Below are 12537 nucleotides of genomic sequence, written 5' to 3'. Positions count from 1 at the left end.
ACGTGGGGCCCTGGTTTAATTGGCCTCTTGGTGCTGCAGCAGTGCAAGGAACCCATCACACCGGTCCTGGCTGGCTGGAACCCTTCTCCCCACCCTCGTTAGAAGAAACCTTTTTCATTTGTTCCTTCACTGTTTTCATGATTTAAAACCTGAGAGCCCAAAGAAGCCAGCCTCGGATGGAGAGCTAGTCCTCAGTTTTCCCACTTAACTCCTGGAATCCTGAGCCGGCCAGGAACTTTTTAGTGCCTGCCAGTCTAATAACAATAACGCTTGATGTTTCCATAGTATTGTTCATCTAGGATCTGAGTGCTTCGCAAACAAGAAATAATTAAGCTTACTATCAACCCTCTGGGGTAGGTATTATGATACTTACTTAACAGATGTGTAAACAGAGGCATAGAGAGCTCAAGTTTTTCATGTTCAAAGCACTTTGCAAATACTACCTAATTAATCCTCGCAGTGGCCTTGAGGTATTTATTAGTCCCCTTCAAGGGCAGAGCAAAGTCGCTGGCAGAGCCCTCCGAACCGCGGCACTGAGCGGGGCTGGGGGGCGCTCCCGGCGGTGTCAGGCCGCGTGGCGGGGCAGCTGGCCGGCGGCGGCCCTGGGCTCCTGGAGGGGTCTGCGGGGAGAGACTTCACAACTAGGCTGGACTTGTGTTGGGCTTGCTTAGTTCTGTTTTCTGTTGGCTGTTAATAGCGTTAGCTGGCTCCTTGAGGTTCGCACTGAGGGGAGCTTGTTGTGGTGCTGTGCACCTGGCGGCCTAGCTTCCATTGCAGCTCCTGTAAGGGACACCTCCTCTAGAGATGACACCTTCTCTAGAGACATTCCTGCGGGCCCTGGGGGATTTACTGCGCACAAGCCGATGGCAGATGCATCATTCTGCTTTGAAAGTGCTGCTTCACAAGTGCCCTCTCTAATTTTTCTGTCAGAACATAAATCAGATCGCAGCTTTGCTGGTGGCCTGCTGGACTTTGGTGCTAGCCTGAGGGGCTGATAGGAATCGCTGAGACAGCTGAGGAGATTAATTAGCTTGATGCATTGCACCTACATAGGAGATGTAAACATGAACCCTTCACAGACAGGTTCCTGACCATGGCAGCTCCTGGATGTTTAGGCTAGTCTAGTATCTTAATAAATGCTTCATATTGGGTGCTGGCCATAGACGGTGCTTTCTGTTCTGTCCTGGGATCTGGGGAGAACGCCCCAGCCTCTTAGATCTAAATGGGATGATAGTGATCTGAGGGACTCAGATTTTACTGCTATTCCGATGTTATTCATTGCAGCTGGGGTTATTAGCATTACTAACCCTGTGAGTATTATGGGGGAAAGAAGATCCCTGGCATTTGAAAAGTTCAGGGACAAATGGAGTATTTTTCTGCCCGTCAGTTCTTGTGAGCTTTGGAAATTATGCCACAGGCAGCTGTGAACGCTGGTTCTGCCTATTCAGTATCCAGCAATTAGTCAGCGAGCTGCTACTTACTCATCTGGGATTCAGGGCTCCCGATTGTACAGCTTGTTATGATGGCTGTTTTGGGGGCAGCTTGACTCATTTGCCTGCAACTCCAGTTGATAAGAAGTTTCATAACTCCGCGTGCATTTCAGCACTGTGTTACAGTCTTTTGCAAATATTACGAGCTAGCTGGATGAAAACATACTTTGAAAATGAAGGGCTACGTACATGTACAGTGAGTGGTGCATATCTGTGTGCAGGCTTACACGTGGGCTGTGGTCAGGGGATATTACAGCGTGGCTTCCTGCGCTGGCACATCAGCATCTCGCTGCTGAAGCTGCTGGAGCTGTGGAGATTTACCTTAGTGGATGGTCCAGTCCCGTGAGGTTTTTAAAGCACAGCTCCTGAAGAGCACTGAAATATTTTATTAGCCTTTAACAAGACAGAGTTACGTCAAGTTTGTTCAGCATTAATTATATTTTCTGCAGTGTTCTGCCTACACCATCAATTATTAATTAATCTCACTATTTTTAGCTGTTACCTGTCCCTAATCACCTGGCTGCTATAGCTTTCTGGGCTTACGCCAGCATGTGTTGCCAAAATGCTCCAGACCAGTTGAAGATATTAGTACGATTATAATTATCTCTTTATTGCTTGTGTAATTCTGAATCCCCTATGTGCATTCCATCAGACACATTTCTTGGAGGAGGAAAGGTAAATATTTTCCCCCGGAGGAGAAAAGGGAGGAGAGCGACCCCTCGGTGTCACGCTGGCACGAACCCTCCTGTGTGCTGAGCCGGGTGCTGCCAGCCTGCTCGAAGGCAGCCGCCAAGTAGCTGTGTTAGCGTGGGGCTGTGCTGAATCCACCCGGCTGCAAGCAGGGTACGTGAGCGTGCCGGCACTGCCGCCTGACATCTCGACCCACGGCTGCAGCTCTGTGAGCTCCAGAGAGAAACTTTTGCCATCTTTGGCCTTTGACATTTGCCTGTGCAGCCTTTGGCTCTCTGATTAATCAATGGTGCAGCGACATGATGTTTTCTTCAGGAAATTGCTGCTTGTGAGGTTCCTCTTCTGCCTGCTACTTCTGGAAGCTGTTGTTTTGTCCCATAATGCTGACATGATCGTTTCGGAGTGAGAGAATGAGGGGGACAGAAGCAGCATGGTCTGTCTATAAGGGATTGAAGTTTATCACGTTTCCTCACTACATTCTTTTTGCCTCTCTCATCACAACTATCACACTGAGATGTTGCCATAAGCCTCTCAAAGCTGCCCAGGCAAAAAAAAAAAAAAAAAAAGTTCCCTATTTGTGCATGTCAGATCTTCCCTCCCGACTGTGCTGCTTGCAGCTGTGGCTTCATTTGTGTGCTCAGGCATGTCCAGGACTGCAGGTTTCCAGGCACAAGATAAAACCCTGCCAGCCAGCTGACTTTTCGGCCAAGCCTGCCTTTCTTCTTCTTTCCAATGGCTGCTCCCCTACTGCTTGGCTGCTTGTCGTTTGCGTAGAAGAACAAATGTCTACACAGCTGGCTGCAGTGGTCATCGCTAGGAAAGAGACAGCTACAGAAGAGACTGGGGCTGAAGTTCTTCCCTTCTGCAGCTGAACGCAGCTGTGTGTGTCAGATGGTGGTTGTGCCCCTGCCTTGCAGCAGCTGGTGTGCTTGGGATGGCAGAGCCAGCACCTCAGCCTGGTCTAGCTTCGTGAAGGTCAGGGGCTGGTCTGCAGCACCAAATCCTTTCTTTGTTCCTGCCTGAGAAAGAAGGGATGTGGTTGGATCTGACCAACTGATCTCTGTTTTGCATCAGTGTGTGTGAAGGGGAACGGGAGGGTGTTTCTCAGGGTATAGGTGCAAGAGGAGAATGTTTTCCACGGACAGGGAGGGTGGGAGGCAGTGCTGAGGTAATTCAGAGCAGGGTTAATAGAAAAGCAGTCAAACACCCATAACTCCAGCCTGTGTTTTAATTCTGGAGTACTTATGTTCCTCAGAGCTCGGCAAATATTTGAGGAACTCTTTTCTTCTTGGATGCTCATCCTTCATTCTCCCTGCCAAGGTGTTTCTATGAGCAGCGCTGTGTATCAGTCCAAAAGCTATGACTACCTTGACGCAGGTCTTTGAGCATCCAGTCTGTACACATCCACTTTGGTAAATTAAACGTTACCGGTGGGTTTGGTGAGTAATCAGGCAGCAGAAAGGAGGAAGAGCAAAGGAGGAAAAGCAAAGCAAAGAAATTGAGCATAACGGGAAATACTTTGGAGCAGATTACAAGGGGACGGTTGGACCAGATGATCTTAGAGGTCTTTTCTAACCTTAATGATTTTATGATTCTACGACTCTGGTTCTCATGAATCATCAGTGTAAAATTTCACCTAACCTCTTCCTGAGCCTTAAAAGTGTATTTTAAATGAAGTTAGACTAGTCAAACGAATGCTAGAAGTTAAACTACTGCTGCTGGCTGTGGGCATGCTCTTTGCAGTGCTCTTTGCAGTGCTGATGATGACCATTTCGGCATTTTAAGTAAGGCTTAAAATGGTTCAATTTATCTTGCATATAGGTAAAGCGCTTGTATGGACAGTTATTCTGGCTCACCTCATGGGTGGTAACTAGTTAAACTGCAATAATTTATTTCTTAATGAACCCTAATAAATTAGAGTGCAAGCGTGAGTTTGTCGTGCATTAACTATCTCGCTGGAAATGAGGCGTGCTGAGGAGGTTTTGATGTGTCTGGATCATGCCAACTGTGGCTGCGCTGTGGGTGACTGCAGGCACGACAGCTACGGGTAAGCAAAACATTTTATAAGTAACTCCTTCACAAATTAAAATCCAGCCAGAGCAAATGGAAGATGTCAAGCAGGTAGAGGGCAAACCTGGGAACATCCAGTCTTAGCATTTAGCTGCGGTGCTTGTGGCTCATCGTGTCTGTTGCCAGGATGCTCCAGGAGGGTTTGCTGTGGGTCACCCTGGCAGTTCAGCCTACCCCGTCCTTGCTGCTCACCATCAGGTGCTGGCAGGAGAGCTGGGGACAGAGAGGCAAAATAAACAACACGCATAAAAAATGCAAAATGTGGGGAGTTAGATCTCAGCTGGCACAAACTGACATAGCGTTTTTGACATCAGTAGAATTATACCTTCCACTGGATAAAATCTGGCCTGCTATTTTTGCAGTGTTTTTGATTGCTAATTTAACTTCAGAGTTTAAGTGGTGCTGATGTGTTCATTTCGTTATGGGAGCTGGATTCTAGGCTGTGAATAGAGCTCAGCAGAAACTTTTCTACAAAGTGATGCCGTTCTGTTTTCCCTCAGAATCTGCCAATTTGTCAAATTTGTTTGCAGAAACAGTTTGATTTTGATTCTGGAGGAATCAAGGCAGCCACTGAATGCAGCCTGCTTGGCAGTTTTAGCCTACCTAGATCTGCTGTAGAGCTGGGGCGCTTGCCCAGCAGCTCAACTTGCTAAAAGCCTGGAAGCGCAGGAGTTCTGGCTCCCTGCTCCCGTGTCCCATATGGTGCTCCTCGGGACGGGAGCGCCTGCTCCATTTCACGCAGAAGCGAAAACATTTTCTCTGCGAAATGCGATAGTCATTCTCCATCCAGCTCTGATGTGAATTCCTTTGTGCTGTATAGGGTTCTGACTTTGGATTATTGCACAGCTCCAGCACCGCAGTGCTCAGCACAGCTCAAGTATTTGTGTGCTACAGGAAGAGATGTGTTAGGTGAGAATGTTGAATGAAGCGGCCAGATCTGAGAAGCCTGTGAGAATCCTAGGATCTAGGATGTTCAGTGCTGGTTTGAATTCTGCCAAGCTTACATCTCCTTGTGCCACATATCAAAATATTTCTTCCAAAATCCCCTTCTTTTTTTATGATCTTGTGATTTTGAAATGCCTGGAGCTGGGGACTTTCCAAAGAGGAGCCATTCCCACCCAGCTTCAATGCTTGTCATATTTACAGTGGAACATTAAGATCCCTTAAGTCCTAGCAGCCGCACTGCTATCTTTCTATTTTCTCTCGTCAGGAGTTAAAGTGGGAGGCCAAGAAGCACTCTAGTAAATGTGAAATGGTACAGGAGGCTTGGAGAATAAAGGAGAATAAGAACAGCATTTTCCCATGCTCCAGGGTTTAAATTGGCAAAGCCTGGTCACTCCCCACCTGCTTCCTCATACTAACCATTGTGCTCTCATTTCAGAGAGATCCGAGGGAAACGAGTTAAAAGCAACTAGAGCGAAATGCCTTTTATGGAAGCGCTAGCAGGCAGTATGGATCTGTTATCCTCTAAAGACGTCCACACAAACTAATATAATTTGAACAGATACATTCTGTGCCTCTGATGCCTTCACTGGGCTTAACTGCTGAGTTTGATGGTAAATCCATGTGACAATGCATATGTTAAAAACTATTAAGAAGTTAGTAAAGATTTACTGCCAGCCAGCACATGAAATGAAGAAAGAAGAGCTCGGAAGTAATTGTACCGTGTGGCCTTGTGAAGTGACCGTGATTTGTAGAAACGTTCATGACTTGGGCTGGAAAATGGCAGAGTTGGACCCCGGGGGTTTCCTCTTCCTTGTGGCCAAAGTGGTTGTTTAATACTAAGTGAGCGTGAGAGTATTAAGAGGATGAGACAACCTTAACTCCTCGAGAACAGAATAGAAAGACTCCGAGATGCAGATTTTCAAGCGTGCTTCTGAACAACATTTTCATTTTTTACTCAAGCTTGCTTCTAGTCTGACCCTGACAGTTGTAAATCTTGGAGCTGATTCAGAAGAGACAAGAACATTGAGGATAATTGCCCTGTAATTCAGAGAGCCTTGGTGGGGATGGAGAGGTATCAACACATGTGAGAGAGGAACGACTCCCTTTATTACACTGAGCAGCAGAAGCTCTATTTGTTATTAAGCTGAGTGACAGCCCTGTTTGAATTTCCTCATACCTCTGCCAGAGCTTATATATCTGAAGAAAATATGTGATCCTGCAATTAACAATCATATTCTGTAAGTAATAAAGTGAGAAAATTCACATGGTTCAGTTTGAGCACTGGGAGTTTTTAACTTAAGTGCTCATTTTTCTTGAACCTTTTAGTTCTTATAGTTTGGGGTGAAAATGTTCTTTTTTCTTTTGCTAAAGCTTAACCTAGCTCACATCCACAGATCATAACAATCCCCACAACTTTTGACAGCAGTGGGGAACGTGGGATAAGCCACCCTGTTGTCAATAAACTGATTCTCCCCTTGTTATATAACAATGCAAATGTAGTAATTTCCTCTCTGCTCCAGTTGTTACTCAGTCTCCAATTAATTCAGAAATGGGCCAGTAGTAAATATGCAACTGCTAGCACAGTTTAATGTGAAGTCTGGTTTATTGTCACATTGCTATTAACGTCTTCTGATTAGGCACTGACTTCTCCCTCAGCTGTTTAAATGTCACTGCTGGAATCAGAGGGGTGAAAGGAATCTAATCTGTTCTCCCCAACCCTCAAGCTCCGTATCACAGGAACTTTGAAATGTGCATTTTTTCTATTGTTCTCCAGTCTATTGTGGAAGTGCTGCAGTGACTAATTCTTGCATAAATCATTGCCATGACAACACCTGTAATATCTACTGTCAAAGAGTGCCAAGGCACTGAGGTTCCTTCGGCACAGCCAGAAGGCTGAGGAGGGATGACAGTGGAGGACGTAGCTGCAGCAGCCTGTCCTCGCGAGGGCAGGGATGGAGTTTTGGAAGTCTCCCCCCTGCCCTCCTTTCTCCCTCTCCCCTTGAAGCTGACCAAACCAGCTCTCGTGGACGAACCAGGAGGGCTGCTCTGCGTGCTGGTGGACACCCTGTGCTGGCCTCAGAAGGCCTGGCTCTGCCACTGGCTTCTTTAATAGCCCTTGGTGTTTTCCTCCACCTCTGGGGGGGGAGCAGGCTGAGCTTTGTGGCACCATGCATCAGCTCTGTGCCCAGCACAGGGGGGTCCTGACCTCGCCTGGGCTCGTTAGATCCTCTGTAATGTAGATAAGTGTGACAGCCCCGTGTGGTCAATTTACAGCAGCTGAGGATGGGGCTCTTCTCTTTTTTGCTGGACAGCATTAATGATAAAGTATCGATTCTCATCTACTCGGAGGCAGACAAAGTTGGGCATTGTGTTTAATTAAGGACCTTACAACTGGGGCTTGTAAGGTGATCAATATTTATTAGGATGGGGTAATCTTGTTTTGACTTTTAAACCTGGTGGATTTGATACACATCATCAGCAGGGCCATAAATGTGTGGCAGTGAGATGTACTTTTCACAGGGTAGCATCTTTTATGATAACCTGAAGCCTAGCTCTAGTTTAATGGCAAAATATATCAACCCATTTTTCTCCTGTTCCTGCTAGCTTTTCTTTATTCATTCTAGAAAGGAGCCCTGTGAAGGAGAAATTTAACAGAGAGGTTACCGATCGCTATCTGCAGTCTTGTTGCAAAGGAAAATTTACTGTCGGGGGGTAACGTAGGAACAACTCGCATTTAATGAATTTTGTCAGAAGTACTTTATAGGTAGGGTTGGATGACAAATGAGGAGTGGCCTTTAATGCCAATGTAGAATCCATCTGTCTAGGTCTGTCCACCATTTTTCTTCCACCTTATTCATCCCTATTGTAGGTGAAGTCTCCTGTGGTATGTGAAGATCTCAGTTACACCTCACATTAAAGGCAAGGGAAGAAGGAACGGGTACCATGTACAGAATAACCGGTCCCTGTAGTGACAGCACATTAGGTTTTCTTTGGAAGCTTCCTCCTGTAGGGAGACCTTCTTTTTATCCAGAGTCCCGGCTCCTGACCTGATTTTGTACTCGGCAGTATCTCCTGTGGTCACTGACATCTGAGCACGTGAAAGCGTTGCTATTCTAGTTCCTCTGACTGGGTAGAAAGAGCAGTGTGTGGAGTAGTGGAGGATGTAGCTTCAGAATTGGAACTCGAGTTAATGGAAATCGGCAGAGAGCTCACAGGTCACTTTGGATCCTTCCTTGTCTAACCCATTCTTAAAAACCTGTTGTGGAAAATTCAGGACCTCCTTATGCGGAGGTGAAGGAAACAAAAGCTAACTAAAATACGGGCGCGCTTGAAGAAAAAAGGATTCATATTGCCCAAGTGAGAAGCGTGGAGACTTTGTTACCTGTGTGGTTCTGAAAGCCCAGGTTGTGCCTCGGTGATTTGTTTCAGTGCCGAAATATCCGGAGAACTGCAATTTTACCCCCGGTCTCACTGCAAGTCTCCCGGCTGGAGCTCATGGTACTGCACACCCTCACCTGGGCGGCGCTCAGGAGATGTGCTGAAATGTAAATTGAGCTTTCTCTTCAGATTCAACATCTGTATTCTGGATTTCTGTTTCGGTTCATCCACTAAGAAGGACTGAGGGGAAAGGATAGGTTTTTGTATGATGCATCGGCTGAACCACTGTCAGTAATCCTCAGGGAAGGAGAACAAGCGCAAACCTTACACGCTCAGCTGAAACCAGCCCTCCGATGCCTAACAAGCAATGACTAAAAACGTTTCCTTCCTCCTCTCTATAGCTCCAAGAGAATTAATCCCAGATGAAAACCTTTGTTTTGCCTAGCAAGAGCCAGCAGGCTGAACTCTTGCTTGGAACATGTGTTTGTGCAGCGTCACAGCAGACCTGGGCAATTGGTGTAACAAAGAGTTTACTCACAGAGAGATGCAGGTTCTGAGTAGGAGGAGGCAAAGCTGTTTGTGAATTTGGGTCAGATTCAGCAAACTATTTCTGCCAAAAAAAAAGAAAAAAACAACACCAAAACAAATCCTCTGCCTCTATTGCTTTTCCAGGTAATCAAAATATTTCATTTTATACCTCCCAAGCAGCAGCAAAGTAAAACATAATTCAGAATTAACATTTTCTTTTCGCTTTGGAATATCCTCCGCTGAAATACACAGATGAGCAGTGCCATTTGCCCATGCAAAACATCATATTTAACAAACCCCCTTGTTTTTCACAGGAGAATACCTGCGTGATTCTGGCACAGGTGGGCACTTGTTGGGGTCCCTCCCTCCTCAGAGTGGGCTGCCTGCTGCAAGGCTGGCTTACATCCATCATCCACTTGTTAAAAGGAAAGAAAAAGCCAGCAGATGGTGCTCGAGAACACACGCCCTGGCTTCTGGCGGAGCAGGCCCAGCAAAACTCAGGTGTGTGCACCTCGGGGGGGCTGTGGGCTGTAGCTGGGGCAAGGCTGTGGGGAGTGGGCACGGGAGGTGGTGGGGCAGCTGCAGGCATGCTCCCCCGGTGCTGGCTGCAGGCACGGTGCTGCCTGCTCTGCCTTCCCCTGCGGCTCCTCTCGTCCCAGCTCCGCTTTCAGCTCCCCCAGCGCAGCGCTGTCAGCCCGTGCTGCATGCTCGCCGCTTCGGGGGGCTAGCAGAGACGCGCGAGGTTGAACCGAGGTGATGCCAGGCTGGCTTTAACACTTCTTGTTAGATTTTCAGTAAAGACTGCTGATTTTTGTGGGTTGTGAATAACTGAGATGAGCGGTGGAGGAGGGAGATGGCTGTAAGCCCTCGTTTTCATCTGCTGGGACTGAGAAGATTGCTTTTGTAGCAAAAGCAGAGGTGCCCATAGGCTTTCGTCAGTCCCTAACCTGGGGGTTAAGGGTGAAAACTTCTCTTAACTGCTCTGCAGATCATGGGGATGTGCAGTGGCCGTGCCCCGTGCTGCTGCTGTTTCACAAGAGTCGTTCCAGACTCTCAGCAGCGGATCGGGGAGCAGAGCCTCCCCTTGTCCCCGTGCCACGGCTCGGTAAAGGCAGCCTGGCACCTGGTGACATTTTCCCTGCCTTGACAGCTCATCTCTCTAAGAGCTCTGTTGCCAGACTGACAAGTCTCTTTCTTTCTCTCATTTCCAGCACACGAAGGGAGACGTAAGCCTCCTTCATCCGCTCCCTTAATGTGTGAATTAAGCACAGTGGGAAAGGAAAGCCGTACAAACATCTGTCCTGTTCCTCTGCCTTTGCCGCGGAGATGCTCAGGCTGTGAGACGGCATATTGATGCTGTAGCATTTTGGGTGTGTGGGACACATGGGGCTGAAATCACTGTGCCTGCAAATAAAGCCTCTCATGTCATGTTGCAGGATGAAGCGACTACTCACGCGCTTTCTTTTCTTCCCATGTTCACCAGCTTTCCAGGCTGTCAACACTCACAGTTTCTGAAGGCTCCGTTTGAGAGGGTGAAGAAAATAAACCCCTGCTGGTACAGCAGGCTGCCCGGCACCCTCACTGCTGCTGCTGGGAGGTGGCGGTGCCGCCGGGGGACGCCTGGTGTGTGCCATCAGTTCACCCTGCCACCAGGGAGGTACAGGGTGAGCGTGTGTCTGTGCCTCTGAGCCTCTCGTTCAGCCTGTGCAGGTATAAATGCATGTGTAGGGGCTGTGAGTTGGAGTATAAAGCTGTGCTTGGAGGGTATGCAAGGGCTTTTTGAGGCTTTGCACGTGGTTGTGGATGTCTGTGTGCAGAGGAAATTGGGGTGGTAGGAATCAAGACTACCTACCTTATAGGCAACGCTGCAGAAGAAAAGGGAGCTCATCCCTTTGGAAACATTTTGCAGCAGAAGATGACTTGAGAGAGGGCTCTCAGAAAGCTATTTCTGGTATTTTGTGCTTTGATTTGCTGCCTTTGTAGAGATCAAGTCATTTAGGTGTGATAGTCTACCAGGCGGCAACTGCTTTGCTGAGTCCTTCCGGCCATTTTGGTTCACATCTCGCTAAACTCTGTTCTCTGAGAGGAAAAATTAACTTGGCTAGACCAAGGTACAGTGTATTGGCTAGTCCATCACCCAGGAGGGTTTGTACTTTCCATGGGCAGTGCTCAGAGATGGACATAGTGTGCGTGTGGATTTGGCGAGGCTGTTAAAATTCATCCAGCGGGTTTCGTGCAGTCAGTGCCTTTAGCAATGAGCCAAAGAGGCACAGATTTGGAAATACCTGCTCCTACCAATTTTGTCTCCTCTAGACAGTGTGATTACCCACAGCACATTTCCCACGAGTGCACTGAAATACACTTAAAGTTGCCTTTTTACGTGCCGGATGGCTTATCTCTAGCTGTTGTACCAGAGTTCATTCTTGAAGCTGCTTGCACCTCTGCCCACCTCGTGTGCTCTCTCCTTGTCCTGTGTATTTATGGGATTTGTCCCCGTCCATCTCTCGTGAAGCAAAGAGTGTGGTGTGGTCTCCTTCCTCTTACTAGAGCACAGCTTGCTCCCAGTGCTAGAGCCTCTGAGGAGAGAGAAAATTACCAAATAATTTTAAGGAGGCTGAGATGCATGGGGAGAGAAGAAATGTCTCATTTAAAGAGACGTGTGTCAGTGTGCTTCATTTGGGGATTTTTCACATAAGGAAAAAAGAACAAAAATGAATTTTTATCAGTATGTATCAACTGTAGAGAAAAACACTTTCTCCACTGAAACAGATCAGTGCAGTGGAGAGCCAACGTTTCTCAGCTCAGGAGAGAGCGAGGCTGAACCCGTCTGGGATGCGTGGGCTGCTCCGTGCGAGCTCTGCTCCGAAGGAGAGCAGGTTGTTGACAAGGGTAAGAGCACTAAGTGGCTTCCCATATCGTGCATTCTCCTCTCCCACTCCCCAAACAACAGTTTGCTTTGGCCATTTCACCAGATTTTGGAACCGATCACGTCATTAAATCTCGTTGCCTCCAGTACAGCAGAGCAGTGCCCACCACATGGAGAAGGGCTCAGCCATGTAGCTCGCAGCCCTGCTGTCTCTGCTGGTATGCTCTGCTGCAGCGAAGCCTCTCGTCATTACTTTTATAGGAGGCTTTCAGTGGCCTCATTTGCTATTCATATACATCTGTTCCAGCAGTCTGTCATTAATCTCCTGGTAGGTTTAAGGTTTCCCTCTTATATTTGCTGCCTGGCTAGTCATCAGAGACAAGTAAATGAATACTGATACAAAACAAATAGTGGGTTCTAGGGCTACCTGATAATTGTTTTCTTGCTAAAATATACGTGATGCATTTTTCTCTCAGTTCAAGGAAATAATAGGCTGGCCATGGGGGCAGGTCCCCCAGCTGCATCAGTGCGCAAAGCCTGGGGGCGAGCACATCCCGTCCAGTTTGATCG

The 12537-nt window shown here is 47.5% G+C and overlaps 1 protein-coding gene and 1 long non-coding RNA gene across 3 annotated transcripts in view; one reads left to right on the top strand and one right to left on the bottom strand.

Moving 5' to 3' along the window:
* LOC310885909 (uncharacterized protein) overlaps window positions 1-12537 on the top strand; it is an 88703-nt gene that overhangs the window by 58221 nt on the left and 17945 nt on the right. Inside the window, exons 5-7 of the mRNA XM_083809761.1 lie at window positions 9416-9602; window positions 10585-10754; window positions 11871-11990. Of these exons, the coding sequence (XP_083665887.1) occupies window positions 9416-9602; window positions 10585-10754; window positions 11871-11990 (477 nt within the window). The remainder of the gene's footprint in view (window positions 1-9415; window positions 9603-10584; window positions 10755-11870; window positions 11991-12537) is intronic.
* Window positions 6685-9488, bottom strand: LOC310885914. Of its 2 annotated transcripts, none has more exons than XR_014575014.1 (2): window positions 9424-9488; window positions 6685-9183 (listed from the first exon to the last, which is right to left on the bottom strand). It is a non-coding gene; the product is annotated as an uncharacterized lncRNA (long non-coding RNA). The 2 variants fall into 2 exon arrangements; XR_014575015.1 differs by having other exon boundaries at window positions 6685-9177; window positions 9424-9487.

The sequence above is a fragment of the Anser anser genome (assembly GCF_964211835.1).
Source record: "Anser anser genome assembly, chromosome: 24".
NCBI lineage: Eukaryota > Metazoa > Chordata > Aves > Anseriformes > Anatidae > Anser > Anser anser.
Note: the sequence above shows the minus strand (reverse complement) of the source record. Positions and strands in the feature narration are given on the sequence as shown.